Here is a 20,119-nt window from a genome sequence, read left to right on the forward strand (position 1 = left end):
AGATTCTTATTTTCTACTATTTTGTCGGGTAACGGCAGATATTGTCTGAAGGTGGCAAAGCAGGGAGTCGAGTTATCAGTGTATCATCCCCGGCTGTGTGGGTAACCCCCCAAAGCACTAGTAGCAGAGGCTCCCGGGGTGCCGATTTCATCACTCCTACAAATTCTACCCAGTTAGTCCAAGGAACACTGTCAAAGTGTTATGTTTTCAGTTCTGTTTCTCATTTTCTCCTCAGAGTTGAAAATAACCCTTTTGCACGAATTTAGCCTGTGTTCTTCTGGCAATACATTGAGACACTTTGGCTTGTTAGCTGGTCTGGAGCTGACACACCGGCCCCTCCCGAGGTCCGCATCTCCCGTGAATCCAGACCTCCCCGCCGTTACCCATCTCCCTACCAGATGTCATCACAGGGGCACGTCTCTGGAGGCCACGTCACCCCTGAGTCATCCCACCGCTTCCTCTTGCTGGCCTTGGCCACTAGGGGAGCCCAGAACGTGGCCGCAGGGTTGGAGTAGTTGTGGGAAGAGGGCGGGAAGGCCCTGCTGAGCTGGCCAGAGGGCCCGGGACACTCTGGCACCATGTCCAGCGCAGACAAAGCCCTGTGTCTGGGATCCAGGCGGGGGCTGGCGGGCCGATGTGTCTGCGAGAGGCCGCCCAGGGCAGAGGAAAGCCCGCTGGGCCACGCTAGGCTGGCCTTCGAGCTGGAGGTGGCCTGGCTGGGTCCCGGCGGGGAGTCAGGCTCAGGAAATCCTTGCTCACTGATGCCTCGAGGGGAGGGGGTGGGTTGTTCGAAGCTGAGGGCCAGGTGGCCGTGGGTGTCCTTCCCTCTTTCCTGCCAAGGGGAGCCCCGGTCCTGACTCTCCCTGGCGGGTGAGAGGCCACCTCCTGGGTCCTCAGCTGCTCCTGGGGCCTCTGCGGTGGGAGATGGGGGTCCGTCTGAGCCGGGCTCCTGCGACTGTAAGATGGGGACCGTCATTGCTACTGCACGGAATGGCGAGAGTCGTCCTAGGGTTAGTGTGTCAGGAGCTGCCTGGCTGGAGCGGGCGCTGGTCACTATTGTTGGACGCCCCACGCTGCCCCTGTGGCCGCTGCATGTGGGCCTCGGAGGGTGAACGCTGGCTGGGCCAGTGACAGGACAAAGCGAGGAGGCTGCAAGCACTCAGTGCCCCAGTCCCGCAGACCACACTTCTGGGTGGATTGATCCCCAAAGGGGTGTTTGTATGCCGGACAGGGAGGGGGGAGGGGTGCGGCTCTGAGACGTGTGATCTCTCTGGGCCCCGGTGGGCTCCAGGCTGCAGGCGTCTGGGGGGGGGGGCAGGGGGTGTGGAGGGACCTGGGGCTCTTTCAGCAGAGCCTGCCCATCCGCTGGCCCAGGCTGTGTTTCCAGGGCATCGCACACAGCCGCGGCTTCGGGAGGAGAGGTCGCAGGTGTGGACGAGGCAGAGTATATGGGAAGGTGGGAGATTTGAAAGGATGAGCTCGAGCCCCCGGAGCCCAGATCCAGTCTGGGGCGGTCGCCATGGCAGCAGGACACCAGGGAGGGCTCAGCCTGGATGCCTCAGGCGGAAGGCGGGCCTGATTTATGAGGGGGGGAGAGCCGTGCTCAGCAGCCCGTGGACGGGGGTGGGGGGTGGGGGGGGTGGGGGGGTGGTTTCTACTCTGTCCGCGTCCACCCGCCTCTGTGTAGTGAAGGTGGCTGGCGCCTCAGGCTGGCCACGGGCTGAGCAGAGCCCGAGCGAGACTCCAGCCTGGAAAGCAGTCGAAGAAAACTCTTCCCCTCACCGTCCACGGCGCCCCCCATGCTCTGGGCCCTGGGCTGGCCTTTCCCTCCAACCCAGAGGGAAGGAACCCTTTTCTCCTTCTTTTCCCCCTATTCTGTTGTATTTTAATTGGGGTATGACTTACAAACAGTGAAATAACACAAACCGTAAGTGTCCCGTCTCATGTGTTTTTAACAAATGAACGTACCTTGGTAACCACACCCCAGTCCAGATATAGAACATTTCCATCAGCCCAGTTTCCTCCTGTCCCTCCTGGTCAGGACACCTCTCCCACCATTGTTTCACTGTTCAGATTTTTATCGCCACAGATTCGTGGTGCCCGTTCTTGAACTTCACGTACGTGGGTCACGTAGTGGGTTCTGTTGTGTGTCTGACTCCCTTCGCTCAACACACTACGGGGAAGCTTCCACTTTGTTCCTTTTAATTCCTGCCGTGGCGACGAACCGGGTTGTTTCTGGCGGAAGCTTCCAACGCTTTTCCCGTTCCAGGAGCCACATCTTCCCGCATCACCAGGATCTCTGCTGGGGTTTTGAGAGTGAAGATGTGCTGGAGGCCTTTGAGGTTGGCGGTGTCGTCTTCCTTGTGCCGAGACCACATCCCGTTTCGTGCCTCCCTGTGCGTGGCCCTGGTGCCGCTTCTTTCCTTCGTGGGCTGGGAGCCACCTTCCCTCCTGGAAGGTTCAGATCATGGACCAGCTGGGACATCCGGCCCCACTGGTGGCGCCAAGCCGGTGGGGAGACACCCGAGGTCCGAGAGGGCATCTGACCCGGTGTCCGGAGCTCCAGCTCGGCTCTGGTCTCTGGAGGGACCCCAGCACGTGCTCCGAGCCTGGCGCACGGTGGGCTCCCAGGAGAGGTTCTGAGTGGACGGATGGGTAGGGAGGGAGAGCCAGCCGGCAGATCTGCTGTCACAGTCGGCGAGGGCAGCCCTGCAGGAAGGCGGCGAGAGCCGGTGGGAAGCAGCAGGCCGCAGTGAGTTGCACACGGGAAGGACCAGGATGGAGAGGCAGCGAGCCTGCTGCCCTGAGCCCGGACCCGGGGGATGCACTTGACTTGCCCCAGCCTCAGCGTCCTCGTCTGCCCAAGAGGACCCGCCCCTTGTGTCAGCTTGCTGGACCTGTCATCGCAAAGTGCCACAAACGGGGTGGCCTAAAACTACGGAGATTTATTGACTCGGTTCCTGGAGCTGCGTGTCTGGACTCCAGGTGTCGGCAGGGCTGTGCTCCCCGCAGACCTGTGCTGGGGGGTCCTTCCTTGCTTCTCCCGGCCTCTCGAGTTGCCAGCCGTCCTTGGTGTCCCTCAGCTGGTAGACGCATCACTTCGGCCTTTGCCTCTGTCACCACGTGGCCACCTCCTCCCTGTGGGGTCCTCACGTGCATCTGTGTCCAGATTTCCCTCTACTCACGAGGGCACCCTGCTTATAAGGGCAACTCTACTTGAGTGTGACCTTGTCTTAATGAATTACATCTGCAGAGACCCTATTTCCAAATAAGGGCACGTTCTGAGACACTGCGGGTTAGTATTTCAACAATCTTTTCTTTTTTTTTTTTGAATTTTATTTTATTTATTTTTTTATACAGCAGGTCCTTATTCGTTATCTGTTTTATACATATTAGTGTGTACATGTCAATCCCAGCCTCCCGGTTCATCCCACCACCACCCCCCTTCAACGATCTTCTCCTGATGACGCAATTCAGCCCCTCACATACCACCTGCCTCCTGACGTGGAATGAGGCGATGCGTACCAATGCCTTTGTAGCTGTGTCGTGTAAGGCCAGTGCCAGGGGTGATTTGGGCTGGAGGACCTGCTTTAACGTCCTGTGCCCTTGTTCAGATTCCCTCCCCTCTCTGAGTCTCCATTTCCTCATCAAGTTTAGTCTCTAGCTTCTCCAGATCTAAATCCTGTAAGTCTTTGCCTCTGCAGTTCTGAGTTTTCAAGTCTGGGAACCTGGGAGAGCAGTGGGGTCCCTGGCAGATACGGGGAGGTCGGGCAGGGGGCCGGTCTGAACATCAGAGGAGGCTCCCTCTTGGACCTGCCCCTTCCTTCCTATGGTGGTTGGACCCTGGCAAGCCCTGGGCATCTTCTGTGCGTAGCCCTGGGCCACTGACCCTCACCTAGTGAGGCCTGGAAGGAGGGAGACCTGCTATAAATAACGTTCTCCGATCCAGAGGCCCTCTTCCTGGGCAGGAAACACAGCAGCCTGAGGGCAGGAAAAAGGTGTTTCCGAAGGAGAGGCCAGAAAAGGGAGAGGCTAGAGGGGGTTCAGGGGAGGAAAGGCTCTGCGGAGGCAGCTGGGCGATGGGTCAGTGGGTGGCTTAGGGCTGCTCGGGGGACTGGCTTCTGGCTCTGCCTGGGGTCTGTGTTCACGAGAACAGCCCGTGGAAAAGGGCTAGGAGGGGTTTGGGCTGGGAGGCGGGATTTCAGGTGGAGCGAGGATTGAAGGTGCCACGTTCACTGACCCGGCATCGCTCATTCATCCACCGAACACTTGCCGGGACTGTGCTGGGCGCCGGGACGGGTGGTCTAGGCTCAGTTACAAAAGACGTCCAGAAAGCAAACCAGCGATACAGCCTGGTTATCACAAGGGCCCCAGAGGCAGCTCAGGGCTGGCGGTGGGGCCGGGGGGGCGGCGGCGAGACAGAGGAAGGAATTGTAGGCGCTGGCGGGGGTGGGGACCTCCTGGGCAGTGAGTGCTGTTGGCTCCCAGGACCGAGTCAGGCAGAGAGTGGTTGTGAAGGGGGTCGGGGGCGTTCCAGGCGGACTCTTCACCTCTGTTCTTCTGGCCCAGACCTTGTCCAGGAAGGGCCTCGGGGTGCTGGTGGTCTCAGAGCAGCCCTTGTCGCCTCCACAGAGACTCTGGGCCCTTGCGGAGCATCGCCCCGCAGCTGGACGGCTGAGAGCACCGTCTCCCGTGTCCTGTGCCGAAGACATGTGAGGGTCTCCACTGCCGCGTCCTTAAAGAGCCTTACAAAGTCGTCACTCCCCCTGGAAAAACAGAGGCTTGACTCTGCTGAGGTCTCTGCGGTGGCGAACGTCACCGGCCAAAGCGCGGACGCTGGCTCATCCCTGGGGCAGGGGACGATGGCAAGTCAGCCCGAGCCCGGGAGCCCTGACTCCTGGCCCTGCCCGAGCACCGGCCCCCTTAACTGAGGGAGGGGACTGTAGGCTGTCATTTCTGTTCAGAAGCTCGGGGAGTGTCAGGCTGAGACACCTTTGCGTCCCCAGGCCACCAGCAGTGCTGTTGAAATGCCACGTGCCAGCTGTGGTCATTCAGCCAGGGTGGCTGGTGGTCCGCGCCTTTGGAGGAATCTGGCTGGGCAGAGCTCAGCCTCCGCGGCCCCCTTCCTGTGAGGCAGTGCTCGGTGGTTTGGGAAGAGACCCAAGGCTGGGCTGCATGCTTGCCTGAGTCCCTCAGCCCAGTCCGCTACAGCCTCGGGGCCCCGTCAGGCCTCGATCCGGACATTAACTCTCCTTGGGGCAGTCACCTGCCAAGCCGCACCTTCCCCAGGGGTCCCCGGGGTCAGCCGGAGGGAGAACCAGGTCAGGATCTCACCCGTAGCCTCCTCTGCTGGGGTCAAATGTTAGAGATATCTCTTGATCTTCGCACTTCTCAGGTGGGTAAAGTGAGGACCACCTGGCCCGTGCCACTTAGACTGGAAAAAATGAGTAAGGCCCAGGAGTAGACGGCAGGACCTTCACCGTAGTCATGCTGAGAACTGTCAGACGTGGTCTGTTCCAGTAGGAGGGATGAAGGGGCACAGGGTGGCTGTGTCTGCACCAGGAAGAGGATGAAAGGGCTCCTGGGGGGCCGGGGAGGGGGCTGAGGGTAAGAAGGAGGTGGGGCAGCAGGGCTCCTACCCTGCCGCCACTTTCCAGTTGTCTGTGCCGGTGATGCGTCCGCAAAACGCCTTCACCTGCACAGTGGGGACCACCTTACCCCAGCTCGTTTGACTGGTCGAGGGTGGGATGACATCACCCACATGAGGCACGGTGTCTGGCCTGGGGAAGGGCAGCTCTCCGTCAGGCCCGGCCTGTGGAGGGGAGTTCCCTCCATAACTGGGTTGCTCTCGGGCCTCCCCGCTCAGGCCCGTGGGAGGCTTCCGTGAGCTGGGAGGATGAGTTGCTGGTGTGAACCTGTTCTGGTCAACGTCGCCCCTGACCCACCACCTCCGGTCCAGCTGGAGGGACTGGCCCCGTGCCCTCGGAGGGTCCGACACGGGGAGTGGGGGGTGGGGATACTGCCTGGACCCCTGTGTTGGGTGGGGAGGCCAAGGCTCTGGAGCAGAGCTGGCTTCTCGGTCGAGGAGCTGGGAGCAGGGCTTTGGGGTCAGCGATGGGCAGAGGGGGCAAGTTTGCTGGGGCCAGAGTGTGAGGGAGGGGAACCTGATCGCCTGGAGCTGTGGAAGGTCACCTCCCTCCTGGGGGAGTCCGTTTGGGAGCCCTCGGGAACAGGGTGGTGCCTGCCCACTCTCCTCCCCCCGCCCCGGGCAGGGCCCAGTGCCACCCTCCAGTAAGTGAGGGCAGTGCAGAGGATTCTGGGAGCTGGAGAAGGGATGGGGTTCGCCCTTTGTCTGCAGGTCCTGCATATTCCCACCGCTGCCACCAGAGGGCGCAGTTGCCCAGCAGAAGCCCAGTCCCCACGCCCTCTCCTGTGTGGGCAGTGGGCAGCGGGCAGCAGCGGGCAGCTCTGCACCTTGGGGGCTGTCCCTTCCTCATCCCAATGCCGGCCCAGCTCTGGCCGTCTTGGGCCAGCAGTCAGCAGGCAGGAGCCCAGTGAACCCTGCATCGGTGCTGGTTTGGGGTGCCCAGGGGACGGCACACCCCAGAGTGGGGCAGAGGGGGCTGGATTGGCGCTGGGCCCTGGGTTCCTTGCCCCATGGCAGGCCCTGAGACACAGGGACTCCCTGAAACCCTCCTCCTGGTCCTTTAGGGCCCAAGTCACTGTCCCATGGCGGGAACCAGGGTCTCTACAATCCAGATCTGTTGCATTGCTGCCTCTGCTCCCTGCAGGGCCCCTTTCCTGGGACAGGGGGGCTGTGCAGAGCTCCAGGGTCTGTGTCATGAGCCCTGAGGCCAGGCCGCGGTTCCAGGCCAGCCCTGGGGGCATGCAGCGGACAGTGGGCCTGGGGAGGGGTCAGCATCCTGCTGCTTCCCACCCCCCACAAGGGCCTTCCCATCTGCTGCCAGTCTTCGTTCCCTCCAGAGGTCCTGAGTGGGGCGTCCGTCCATGGACTGGCTTGGGGTGGAGCTGGGGTGGGGACTTGGCGCTCTGAACCCTCTCTTGCTGAGACCCCAGAGTCCTTGACCCCGGGAGCCTCGGGAGGTCCTGTCCTGCCCCGAGTCCTCCTCTTTGCTTTAAAGGGAGGGTGTCGGCAGTCCCCTTACTGCTGGGACAGTGGGATGTTGACAGTCAATGGATTGTCCTAAACGTCGTGATTTTTTAATCACGTGAGAGCGGTGATCTGTGGATGGGAAAGAGCTCCCAGCCTGAAGGATGGCGTCGTGGGGGATGAGGGGACTCACCCTTCCCTGCGCGCGTGCTTTGTACTAAAGCGGACGTGGGCAGGCACAGGCCTGGGTTTCAATCCTGGTTCTGCTACTTGCTGGCTGGGTAGCTGACTACGGTGCTTCAGTGTCCTAGGCTGTAAATTATGAGACTTAAAGATTAAACCTGCAGGGTAGCTGGCACATGGCAGGCCCTCGAGGGACGTCAGCTTCATTTTCCATCATCTGTGTGTCTAGGTTTTCCTTCTGAGTCTTTTTGCCCCAGACGTTCTGTCCCAGGGACTGAAGCTGTTTCCCCAGACTGCAGGCTCCCTTGGGGCCGGGCTTTCTCCGGCGTCAGTGTGGGGTTTACTGGAGGCAAGGCCTGTCTCCCCACGCGTCCTCGGCCTCTGTAAACGTGGCAGCTAGGCCTTGCGCATCAGACTGGGCGCTGTCTCTGACGGCAGGGGCTGTGTTTCCTCCTGTGCCATCGGACTGGGAGCGATTTTCAAGGTTGGAGCAAAGGCACCTGAGGATTAAGGGCAGGTCAGTCTGACAGTCGTCGAGGGGCAGGTAGCTAGCACCACGTACTTGGTGGGCTCTGAGGGCAGTTTTCTAAGGCCGTGTCCGCCCCTGGACCCCGGCGTCGGGTCCTTGTTGGCGGAAGGTGTTTCTGCAGTGGAGGCATCTGGGGTGCATATGCAGAGTTGGCCGGGCTGGATGGAGGCCTGGAAGGCTTTGGATTCCAGGCTCTGGGACTCACACATCCCCCGCCCCTCATCACAGCAGCCCTTCCGCAGCTGGCCGCACAGGGACGGGGTTGGTGGGCCTGGCCTGGGGTGGGGGAGGGCAGTGGTGTCCTCCCCTCGGGTACAGCTGCATCTCAGCAGGAAAAGATGAAGGGATCCTGGCAGGACTGGCTACCAGCCCCAGTCTTCCCGCTGGGTGGGGCTTAAAAGCCTCGTAGGAAGCAGGCCACCCTGGGAGTGTGCAGAGCAGGCCCTGGGACCTCATCTGCTTGAGCTGAGGGGTAGGGGCGGGACTCCAGGCTGCGGGGGCTGGAGGTGAGCTGGCCGTCGCGGGTGCAGGCAGGGCAGGGCGGGCTGGTCCTGTCTCTGGTGTTTTGTCTGTAAGGGAACCAGCGGGTCGCCGGGAAGGAAGGTGGGCTCTGAAACCGCACACGAGTCCAGATGCCGGGCCCTTTGTGCCTGGACGATCGGGGACACGTCATGGGATCTGTCTGAGCATCTCCAGAAAGTGGGGGTGAAAGCAGCCCAGGTGGTGGGCAGTCGATGAGGTAACGCACGGGCTTCATGAGCAGTTGTTGCCAGGAGGGATGGCCTGGGCCCCCGACTCGGCTGCCCTGTCCTGTGGGGAAGCCCTGGGGGTGGGGGGGGTATGTGTGAGGAGGTGACAGACCCATTAAGAGGTGACAGGATAGGCAGAGGGTGCAGACGTGCTCAGCAGGCAGTATGGGGGTGCTGCCCTGGGCTCACTCCTCAGCGTCTACAGAAGCAGGAGACATTTGTCCTGGGAGGAGCCTCTCCGGACACAGGGGCCCACACTGGGGGTCACTGCCCCAGGAAATCACTCTGGGGCAGCCCAGGCTGGGAGGAGTGGGCGGGCCTGGGCCAGGGGTGAGCGCACGAGAGCGCTGGCCCCAGGATGCTGCCTGGGGGCGGTGGGACCCAGCTCCCTGCTGCAGGTGCAGGGACATATCGGGGTGAACCCCAGAGCCCCCTAACCCTGAGGCCAGGCAGAATCAGACGCCTGGAGTGTGTGCTCCAGGCCCGACGGGGCCACTTGACTCCGGACTGACACGCCCCCCCGCCCGCCCGTTCCACTTCTCTGAGCCTCCGTGTCTCATCTGCAGCGTAAGGGCACTGACTCCTGTTTGAACAGGTGTCGTGAGGCTACAACGAGGAGCCGGGGAAGAGCCGTGGAGCCGACAGGCGGGGCTTTGCCGGCCAACCCGCCTGGCGGGGCCCCAGTTCTCGCTGGCCTCGCACGGGGTCTGGCACGTCGGGGAGGGGGCGGCTCCCCTCGGGGGAAGGACCAGTGGTCGGAGCTAACCCTCCGCTGGTGCCAGCAGTGCTTCACCCTTCGCTTGCGGTCCCTCACCTGCAGGGCGGAGCTGTGTGCTCCCACTGCGGCTGTGACAGATTTGCACCAACGTGGTGGCTTTGCCCAGCACACACCTGTGACCCCAGGGCTCTGTAGGTCATAGGTCCGACAGGGAACCGCCAGGCTAAGATCCGGCATGGCCGGGCTGTGTTCCCTTGGGGGCTCCCGGAGAGCCTGTGGCCTCGCTTAGCGGCTTCTAGAGACCGCTCTCCCTCCGGCTGGAGGCCCTGCCTCCATCTCTAAGGAGCGTCAGCGAGGCCCTCCGCGTGCCGCCCTCTCTGTCTCTGCAGCGGGGCGGGAACTCTGAAGGGTCCGTGTGATTAGATCAGGCCCACCCGGCTCAGCCAGGGTAATCTTCTCATCACTGGCCCTTACCCCTGACCACGTCTGCAAAGACCCTTTTGAACATGTTCACAGGTTCTGAGCATCAGGGCGTCTCTGCAGTCCCCGACCGTGGCGGGGAGGGCGTCCCTATCACAGAGAGGGTTGTTGAGAGGAGTTAACGCACGTCAACTGGCCGCCCCGGAGAAGGGCTCAGTGAGTGTCTGGCTGTGGTCTCAGCGTCACCGCTACTTCTCAGCTGCTGTCCTGAGGGAGAAGCTGCAGCTCCAGTGTCACTCTCCCTGTGCCCCCGTGTCCTCACCATCAGAGGGTCTGGGCAGCTCCAGCTCGAGGCCGAGGAGACACACAAAGTCCCCTTGTGCTGCTCGAGGGCGGCTGCCAGCAGCGGGCACGGGGCCCGGCCCAGGCTCTCCTGAGGATGCGGCATCCACCCAGATCGCGGGGGAACAGAAGGGCCCCTTCTTCAGAGGCCAGCAAGGCTCCAGGCGGACCCCCGAGGGAACTGAAGCCCCTCTGTGGGGAAGAAACCTTCCGTTGTGAGCAGCCTTGCTGTTTGCAAAGCGTTTTACAATCATTTTTATTAGCGGAGCCCCAGGGATCCGAGGACAGTGGGGGGCTGTCACCCACCCCCGCCTCTCCGGGGAACACTGAGGCCCCCATGAGCAGAGGCCAGACCCCTGGCCACACGATGGACAGGCTTTGACCAGCCAGACGTTTCCCCCAACACCCCCCCCCCGTTCACTGAACCGAACCCCAAATCAACGCCCACACGCCCCGCGGCCCCTCTCCGGCTTTTCTCTAAAAGACCAACTTGAAATGCCGCCGCCTCCTGTCTGGTCCTTCTCTCAGATGCCCTGTGCCCTCCCATCACATCCGGACCTCTCCCCACCCCTCACCCCCCCAAACACCCGGCAGCTCCATCCTCACCCCAGTTCAGTCGGAGGCCCGCGCCTCCAGGAAGCCCACCGCACTCCCCAGCGCCCCACTCTCGTTCCCCTGGCCCCTCAGGGCCTGGGCACACTGCTCAGGGCTCACTCCCTCCCCGCCCCGTACTTAAGCTGTGCTACCGGGCAGCCTGCCCCGCTGTCCAGTGGCTGTACTAGCCCTCACGGGACTTTCTCCCCAGCCCACCACGGGCACACACAAACCCCCTCTTCCCTTGGGAATCAAACAGTGTTGCACCACAGACTCCCTGCCAGGGTTCCTTTCCCCCCTAAGTTGTTTTTTTTTTTCCCCCTAAGTTTTAACAATTTTTTTTTTTTTTTTTGCTGATTGATGGAGCTCACGATGGGGCAATAGAATAGCCGTCACCCCCTCCAGAAGTGACAGGTTAACTCCCTGCTGGTCTCTCTTTTCAGGCAGGCTCCTCTCTCACAGTTAGTGTCACTCCCTGCCTACAGTTTTGTGTTTTTTGCTTAATATTTTCTCAGGCATTTTCTATATCAAGCCAAGCTCCGTACACATCCTTTTGAACGTTCTTTCCTATGGGTGTTCCAGAATTCGCTCGGCGGTCTGTGGTCCCAAACCGTAGGGTGCTGGCTGCGTTAGTCGGTGTTTTGGAATAGACCACCCCTACCCCCAGCCTCTGGGAGACAAAAGAGATGACCAGCTGCTCTTCACGGGACTCTGATTACGATCTTGAACCAGGTGGAGTCTGGAAATCAGTGTCGCGCCCTCCCCACACCCTGCCCTTCCTGCCGGACACAGGGGAGAGCAGTTGGCTGCAGGGGGCTGACAAACACCCCACCTGCTCGTGGGGAAACAGCTTCTGTGGGTGCAGGTGGTGGTCTCTGCTGGGTTCTCTGATGAGGCCGTCCCCAGACTCCAGGCGTGTTTGTGGTCAGAGGTGCGCTGATGAAAGGGGCTCTCAGCCCGCTCGGGGGAGAGGGGCTACCAGGTGGCGCAGGGCTGGGCAGACGCTGGGCTCTGCCCCCCACCCCGGCTCTGCTGCCACGCGGCTTAGCGAGGTGTCTTGGGCTCCATCTGGTCTGATTAAACCAGCGATCGGGATCACTGTGTGTATAGACAGCTGTGTGTATATGTGCCCCGGGCCGTCTGAGGCCCAGGGAGTGGGACCTACAGCTCCCCGGGACCTCCTTTCAAAGCCAACGCGGCCAGTGCCTCCCATAAGGGCCGTGGCTCCACACACACCTACTTCCCCAGCCATGTCTGCACCCGGGCGTGCACACGGTCCCCGGCCGCACTTCAGGAATGCCCTTCTCTACACGGTGCAGACCCACACGGGGGTCAGACCCGGAGACGGAGCCGCCCTGAGCGCTCTCCCTGGCTGTGCGGTCAGCTGTGTCCCACCGTCGTCTTCCATCAGACCCCGACAGGTGCTCTGACCCCCGGAGTCCTGGGCCGGAGGCTGCCCCGGCCATCAGAGGAGGCGTGGCGGGCCCCTGGAGAGCAGGGAGACGGTGCAGGCTGGAGTGCAGGGGGGGTGGGGAGCACAGAAGCCACAGGCTCCCCCTGCTCCTCCGGCGTGGGGAGGGGCTGGCCCCAGCCCAGAGCGCACCCCTCGTGCGGTGGCCGTGTTCCGGGGACAGCTCTTGTCCCCAGCTGGCAGGTCCCCTGGGAAGATCTGGGCTGCCCATCCCGGAGTCCTGGCGCCTGAATCTGTACTTCCCGGAACGCTCCAAAGCCTACTTGTTAACACAGCGTCGGCACCCACTCCCGCCTCCGCCGCCCCCTGAGGCTGCGGCCCTGATCCCTGTCTGATCGATGCTGTATCTATCCCTTCTGAGTTTTGGGCGGTGGCATGTCTGGCCCCATCTGGGCCCCGTGCAGTCCCTGCGAGGACCTCCGTACTGCCTGCACACGTGGACCCAGACATGCTGCCTGCGTGGTGGGCTGGGCAGACGTGGGTTTGACAATCACTGCGGCCGTTAGGCGTGTGGTTTTGCCTCCTCGGGCCTCAGTTTCCTCACCTGTAAAGTGGGAATGTTAATGACAGTCACTCCACGAAGTTATCTGGATTCAACAAGAGAATGTGAGCGACACCCGTGTGCACGGAGCCTGTCCCAGGGTGTGTGCTCAGAGAGGGGCTCCACTGCAGGGGCTCTGAACCTCAGGCTGCTCACTGACCCCCCTTCCTCAGCATCTATCTGGTCTGAAAGTCCACACGTGCCTTGTGCCCACACAGAATTTTCTGGGGGACCTTCTAGGCCCTGGGGAGGCAGGGCCCTGGGGCCGGAGGGCTGTGTAGGGTGGGTCCCCCTCCGCTCTCCTCCTCCCAGCCGCTTCCTGTTAGCAGGACACCCGGGAGAAGCATGTTTCCTCCCTGCACTGGGCAAACCCCGGCCATTCCCTCAACCCCAGGACCTCTGAGCTGGCTGGAGGCTTGTCCGAGGTGGACAGCCAGCCCTGGCCAGAGATGCTCAAATGATCCAGACTTGGGGCTGACGTTGGGTGGGCCACCGTGGGCTTCGTTGCAGGGGGAGTCTGCCTGCCACCTCCTGGTACCCAGGGCAACGGTGCGGGGCGTCACAGCCACAGTGAGAAGCCCGCTGATGCTGGGGCCGGCCCCAAAGGGGCCTGGCTTTGTGAAGGATTCTGATGTCCAGAACTGACATCACCTTCTGTTCTTGAAGCAAATGACTCCAGGGATCTCGAAGCACTTGACTAAGCCCCAGGGACACTCAGAGGGTGTCATGGGCCCCTGACCTTCTCTTCATTTCCAGGGTTGTTGAAGCAGCCCTCTGTGATCTGACACCGTGTGAGGCGTTCTAGATTGCCAAGGGTGTGTCTGCGTTTAAACAATTACCTAGGAAGAGGCAGGAGGGCCAAATACAGTCTGTGGGCCTGAACGGGGTCTCTTTACCACAAAGGGCCCTGTAGACAGTGGCAGAGCTTGAAAAGAACACAAGGATTCAGCGACAATACATTAGGGTTAATTTCTGACCGTGGAGGCTGGGTGGTGGTTACATAGAAGGTACGGACTCTAGGACGTAAACATTACCGTAATCTGGGTGATGACCTAAAGTCAGCCATTTACTCTCAAGTGGTTCGGGGAGGGGGGAACGTTCTTTGTACTAAAACTTGGAACGTTTCTCTAATTTTAAGGTGATTTCCAAAAAGGTTAATCAAAAATAAACAGAAAAGGTAAAGAAACAAAATAAAAACCACAGCTTTCCATGGACCCAACCTGAGCTTTTTTACATGTTGGGCCGTCTCTGGTCCTTCAGGTGTATGTTCGTTCTTTTGCTATTTTAGGCCTGGCTTGAGTTCACACAATCTAAGTGATTGACACAAGGCATTGTGGAATATAAACATCACAGATCTGCCACAAACCGAGGTCAGCTGGATTCTTCCCACAGACCCGGAGTTCATACCTAAATTGGGGCAAGTGGGGCAGGGGAGTAGTCGCAGGAAGGGGACTGTGTCCTTAAGCTCGAGGAACGGCTGATGGAACGATTCTGGTGGAAAAAATCATCTAGGGAAAGCGCAGTGATGCTGGGAGCTTGTGGGGCAGGACAAAGAAAAGGGTGCTGTTCCCAGGGGTGGGGGGGCCCCCTCAGGGCACATTAGTAAGTCCTTCCAGCCTCCCCGTCAGTGCTCCCTTAGCTCATCTGGACACCCCCCGAGACCCTGGAGGAGGGCAAAGAAGCAGGCCCTGGAGGCTTCCGACCACGGTGGCCCACAAGTCGGTTTCCTTCTCCTCTGCAGTTTACCTGCGAAATAAAGGGAAACCTATCACCTGCCCGCCTGGCCCACGGGATTATTGTGAGAACCCAGTGAGGTAATACACGTGAAGATGTTCTAACCCTAAAATACGGTATCTGTTTTATTCATTACGATTCATATCGTTTACTAGGATGTGTTTAGTATGATAGTGGCACTGCAGCCATCCTGGTGGAAGCCCCTGGCCTCTCTTGTGTCCTGATTAAGCTGACCTGGAAAACACCAAACAAAAAATTAGAGCAGGTTCCCTCCCTGGTAGGAGCCGGTGGCTCACGTGCAGGCCGTGCCCAGGGCCACCCCTCCCTCCCTTGCAGGGCAGCCAGGCCACAGAGCAGGCAGCGGCCAGGGTCAGGAGGGCTGGGCAAGACAGCCCTGAATCCAGTTCCGGGGCGTCTGGCCCACACCCCGTCCTTACCTGGCCTGCAGTCCCAGGAGGCACAGGTCGGCTGGTGGGAAGGGGCCCCGCAGCCGGGTGCACGCCCTCCGGAGTCTGTCCTTAGAGGACACAGGGGGTGAGTCTTCAGAGCGGCTGTGGGACATTTACCTGGTGCCCAGGGGGCGGGACACAGGGCTCTTCCGCCCTGTTCACCGCCTGGCTTCTGCTGGAGGGTGTCCCCAGCCTGGCTGAGTGCTGAGACCTGGGTGGCGGTAGCCCTTTCCCGCGCCTGAGCGCGGGCCTGCTCCCGGGAGCGCAGGTGTGGGAGCGCGTGGCCTCCGGGAGTTCCGGTCCCTGGAACCCGGGCCGGACAGCGTGGCCTATTTTCTGGCACCAGCCCTGCAGCTGCCTCTGCTCTGCCGCTGACCCTAGTTGCCCGTTGCTAAGGCAACCGAGCCTCGAGTTTCCTGAGCTTCACAGCATTTCAGCGCCCATTTCCGTTGTGTCTACGTGCACCCCGCCGCCGCCAGGGTGGAGGTGCCTGGGGCTGCTCCGTCCCTGCCGGGCCTGGTGACCGTGGCCTGGTGACGGTGTGCGTGCTGTCAGCACACTCCGAGCCACGCGGGCTTGCGGCACTGGGCTCCGGGCTTGGCCAGGCCGGAACCTCCCGCGCCCGCAGTGTGATGGGGGGGCGTCGGGCCACCTCCCGGAGCTTGGTCCTCACCAGTGACGCCGCCGAGGCGGTGGTGGGGCTGCTGTGAGGATGACATGAGATGGGGACGAGGTCGTGCAGGCAGGGCTCCTAGCACAGAGCCTGGCACGTTGTAGGTGCCGACCAATAAGTGGCATCTCCCTCCCTTCCCTGCGCCCTCCTGGCTCACCTGCCTGCACACTGTCTGCACCTACCGAGCAACTTCTGGGCTTCTGCGAGGGTGGGGGTGGGGGGCTGACTTGCCCGCCTTTGCAGCACAGCCGAGGGGCCAGGCCCGGGCGAGGGGGGCCCCGGGGTGAGGACCCTGGGCCTCTGGCTATGGGAGCCCAGCACTGCAACTACAGGGGCCCCTAGATTATCCACAGTCAAGAACAGGGGGCCTGGCCAGCCTTCTGTTTTGCCGAGAATCGCTTATTATAGTTTTATTTTTTTCTGCAGTAAATTTCCCTTCCTAATATGGTTTTGTTTATCCCACTATTAAAGGCGGATTACGTAGGAATTTATCCTAAGTAAATGATCATCAATGTGTACAAAGATCTAGCAGCAAGAATGTTCTCTGCAGGATCGTTGATCACAGTGGAAAGGCTGCAAACTGGCTGAGTGGGCCCAGCACCCGGGGTGCCGACGCCATCCCGGTCCAGCCATCGGCAGGAGGGGACCATCTGCTGTGCCGCGTGCGTCCTGGGGCGCGTTCGTTCATTCCTCCTGTCATCCTTCCACCTTCCTCTGATTGCCCACGCGGCTCACGTTCGCTGAGCACCTTCGGAGCAAAGGCCTTTACGACACAGTGTTTTTATTCACGTGTGTGTGGATGAGAGTGTGATCAGAGATGCAGTAGAAAAGTCGGGGGTTCGTGATGGGACGGTGAGGACGCTGGGGGAGCAGGGATATCGGAACACCTCCAGGCTGAGGCGTGCACGGTGCCGCGTGGCGGTTCTGTGGTGACAAAACTCTCCCCAGCCTGCAGAACTGCAGGTCCCAAGCTGTATTCTTAGCTCCTGAGAGCATCGTGGGCCGGGACAAGCTCGGGACTGGCGTCCAGAGACCCAGGTGCGAATTCCTCTTCCATCCTGAGGCCTCTGCTGCCGTCAGTGAAATGGGGACTTTAATGCCTGTCTGACCTACTTCCAACAAGTCTTCACTGGGTGCAAAGGAGGCCTTGCAGGGCCCTCTCTAACTGTGCAGGAGAACATGCAGGGTTAGTTTTTCCAGGACGAGATGCTCTTTGTCCCAGTAGTTGCCCTCAGGCATGGTGTCCAGCTGTGTCCTTCTGGGTGTCCCCTCGCAGCTGTCCAGCTCTTGACACTCCCCATCCCTTCCGGGCTTTTCCCATCGGACCCGGGCCAGGCTCTGTGAGCCCAGCACCCAGGCCAGGCCACCTGAAACCGCTGTCATCATGGGAGCCTCCACGGATGGGCCCTCCCTCAAAAGTAAATAATCAAACTTTGTTTAAAACCCTGCTGTAGTGTTTATTTGTGTTGGTCAAGCTCAGATTGAATTACATGTGCACAGGGCCTGTCCCTGAGGAATTTACCAACTTGGCCAGACACCCTGACTGATTCAGAGGACGTACAGGCAGCGGGACATCCAGCCAAGGTAGGCCGCAGGGAGCTGGCCCAGAATACGGCTGCTGACCCCAGAGAACTTTTTGTTTGTTTCCTGATGAGGGTGTGTGTGTGTGTGTGTGTGTGTGTGTGTGTGTGTGTGCGCGCGCGTACACATGTGCATGCACCCATGCCATATTTAAACTCTCTCGAGGAGAAGGAAGGAAAGAGGGAGGGAGGGAACAAAAGCAAATCTTGGAAGAGGGGCCCCGTGACCCCGGGTACAGCCGTGTGCAGCCCCTGCCCTGCCCTCCTCTGGACCGGCTTTTCCTGGCACCGTCCCTCACACAGAGCTTTTGTTACCGCCGCCCCCCCCCCCATCTCACACACACAACCCCCCTTGCTGTCTTGCAGTCAGGACCCTCCATCATGAGAGAGGAATGCCCACACTGTCTTCTGCTCCAGGCCGGCCTGCGGTCGGCCCCAGACGTGGTTGCCCTGGGTGTGGCCACGAGGAAGCCTAGACCAGCTCAGCAGTGGGGCCTCCAGCCGCTGGCCCAGGCCATTCTGTGGCTTTGCATGGCCTCCACTGACTTCAAAAGCCCACCCTTCCCAGAAGGCAGCTGTGCGTGGTGGGGTCGGCCCTGCCCACTCTGCCCGGTGGGGCGAGGGAAGACCCGGCCATAGCCCCCCAGCCGCCCCGAGCCAGCCCTCGGGGCCACCCGGTCTCTAGACGGCCTGGTCCAGCCCAAGCCACAGCAGCTCTGTCCAGGAAATTCTAAGAGAGGCCCCGACAGCACAGCTGCTCTGAGAGTGGACTCTAGGGCCAGATTTCTGGGTTCAAGTTCTGGTGTCTCTTCTTTCGAGCTGTGCAACCTTGGGCAAGCCGTTTAACCTCTCTGGGACTTTGTTTCTTCATCTGTAAAATGAGGACAAGAGTGGCATCTCCCAGGTTCTTGAGGTAGTTAGATGAGCTCTTATATGAAAAGTATGTCGCATCGTGCCAGGGACCTGAGGAAAGCTGTGGGGGGTCACATGTTTAGTTTTTTAAGAAAACCGCCCAGCTGTTTTCCAAAATGTCTGCACCATTTTACATTCCCACCAGCAGCATACGAACGATCCCGTTTCTCTGCGTCCCCTTCAGCACTTGGTGTTGTCACGGTTTTTACATTTTAGCCGTCCAATGTCTGTGTGGTGATACCTCACTGTGGCTTTAATTTGCATCTCCCTGATGACTAAGGATACTGAGTTTCTTTTCATGTATTTACTTAACAGTCTGTGTATCTTCTTTGGTGAAATGTCTCTTCACATCTTCTGCCCATTTCCTAATTGAATTGTTTGTTTTTTGACTGTTGAGTTTTGAGAGTTCTTTATGCGTTCAACATACTACTGGCCCTTTGCTGGATGTGTAACTGGAAAGCATTCTGTCCTACTCCAGAGCTTGTCTTTTCATCCTCTTAACAGCATCTTTTGCCAAGCAAAAGTTTTCAATTTTTGACGAAGTCCATTTTTTCTGCTTTTCCCTTTAGGGATTGTGCTTTTGTTATCAAGTCTAAGAACTCTCTGCCTGGACCTAGATCCCAAAGATGTTTCCCTGTTTCCTAGAAGTTTTGTAGTTCTGTGTTAAACATTTAAGCCCATGATCCATTTGAAATTGACTTTTGTGTAAGGTGTGTAAGGTGTAAAACACAGGTTGAGGTTCATTTCTCTTTTTTCTTCTTTTTTTTTGTTTTTTTTTTCTTTTTGAGGTTCATTTCTTTGCCTGTGGATGTCCAGTTGCTCCAGCATCATTTGCTGAAAAAGTTATGTTTCTTCCATTGAATTGCTTTGCACCTTCGTCAAAAATCAGCTGGTCAGGGCTTCCCTGGTGGCGCAGTGGTTGAGAGTCCGCCTGCCGATGCAGGGGACACGGGTTCGCACCCCAGTCCGGGAGGATCCCACGTACCGCAGAGCGGCTGGGCCCGTGAGCCATGGCCGCTGAGCCTGCGCGTCCGGAGCCTGTGCTCCGCAACGGGAGAGGCCACAACAGTGAGAGGCCCACGTACCGCGAAAAAAAAAAAATCAGCTGGTCATATTTGCGCGTGTCTATTTGTGACTTCCTTCTTTGGTTCATCGTTGATCTCTGTGTCTATCCCTCTGCCAATAACACACAGCCTTGATCACTGTTGCTGTAGAGTAATTATCAAAATTGGGTAGACTTATTCTTCCTACTTTATTCTTCTTTCTCAAAATTGTTTTTGCTATTCTAGTTCCCTTGTGTTTCCGTATAAATTTTATAACATTTATATCTACAAAAATTCCTGCTGGAATTTTGATAGCAATTGTGTCAAAACCTGTATATCAGCTGGGGAGTAACTGACATCTTTCCTGTGTTGAATCTTGAAATTCCTGAACACGATATGTCTTTCCATTTATTTAGATCATCTTTGATTTCTTTATCAGCATTGTGTAGTTGTCAGCCTACAAAACCTGTACATGTGTTATCAGATTTGCACCTAAGCATTTCTTTTTTTAAAACTAGTGGTAAAACACACATAACAAAATTGACTATCTTGACCATTTTTTTTTTTTTTTTGCGGTACGCGGGCCTCTCCCGTTGCGGAGCACAGGCTCCGGACGCGCAGGCCCAGCGGCCATGGCTCACGGGCCCAGCCGCTCCGCGGCACGCGGGATCCTCCCGGACCGGTGCGCGAACCCGCGTGCCCTGCATCGGCAGGCGGACTCCCAACCACTGCGCCACCAGGGAGGCCCATCTTGACCATTTTTATGTGTACGGTTCAGCTGGGCTAAGTGCAGTTACACTGCTGTGCGGGGAATCTCCAGAGCTCTTTCATCTTATAAAAGTGAAGCTCCATGAAGCAACAGCTCTCCATTTCCTGCCCCCCCCAGGCCCTGCCAGCCACCCTCCCTCCTTCTGTCTCTGTGAATTTGACCGTAGGGCCTCGCAGAAGTGGAATCACACAGTGTTTGTCTTTTTGTGACTGGCTTACTTCACTTAGCCTCATGTCTTCACGGTTCATCCATGTGGTAGCATGGGTTCGAATTTCCTTCCTTTTTAAGGCCACATAATATT

At 59.1% G+C, this 20,119-nt stretch overlaps 2 protein-coding genes across 4 annotated transcripts in view; one reads left to right on the forward strand and one right to left on the reverse strand.

Moving 5' to 3' along the window:
• Positions 1–20,119, forward strand: part of NAV1 (neuron navigator 1) — a 210,899-nt gene that overhangs the window by 7,774 nt on the left and 183,006 nt on the right. The window lies entirely within an intron of this gene.
• On the reverse strand, positions 8,218–16,133 carry LOC117198607 (basic salivary proline-rich protein 1-like). The gene is made up of 7 exons (XM_033415961.1): positions 16,078–16,133; positions 15,301–15,545; positions 15,004–15,144; positions 14,830–14,909; positions 11,936–12,133; positions 10,033–10,143; positions 8,218–8,646 (listed from the first exon to the last, which is right to left on the reverse strand). Exons 1-7 carry the CDS (start codon positions 16,131–16,133, stop codon positions 8,218–8,220), a joined length of 1,260 nt encoding a protein of 419 aa, XP_033271852.1.

Source organism: Orcinus orca, chromosome 1 (assembly GCF_937001465.1).
Source record: "Orcinus orca chromosome 1, mOrcOrc1.1, whole genome shotgun sequence".
Taxonomy (NCBI): Eukaryota; Metazoa; Chordata; class Mammalia; order Artiodactyla; family Delphinidae; genus Orcinus; species Orcinus orca.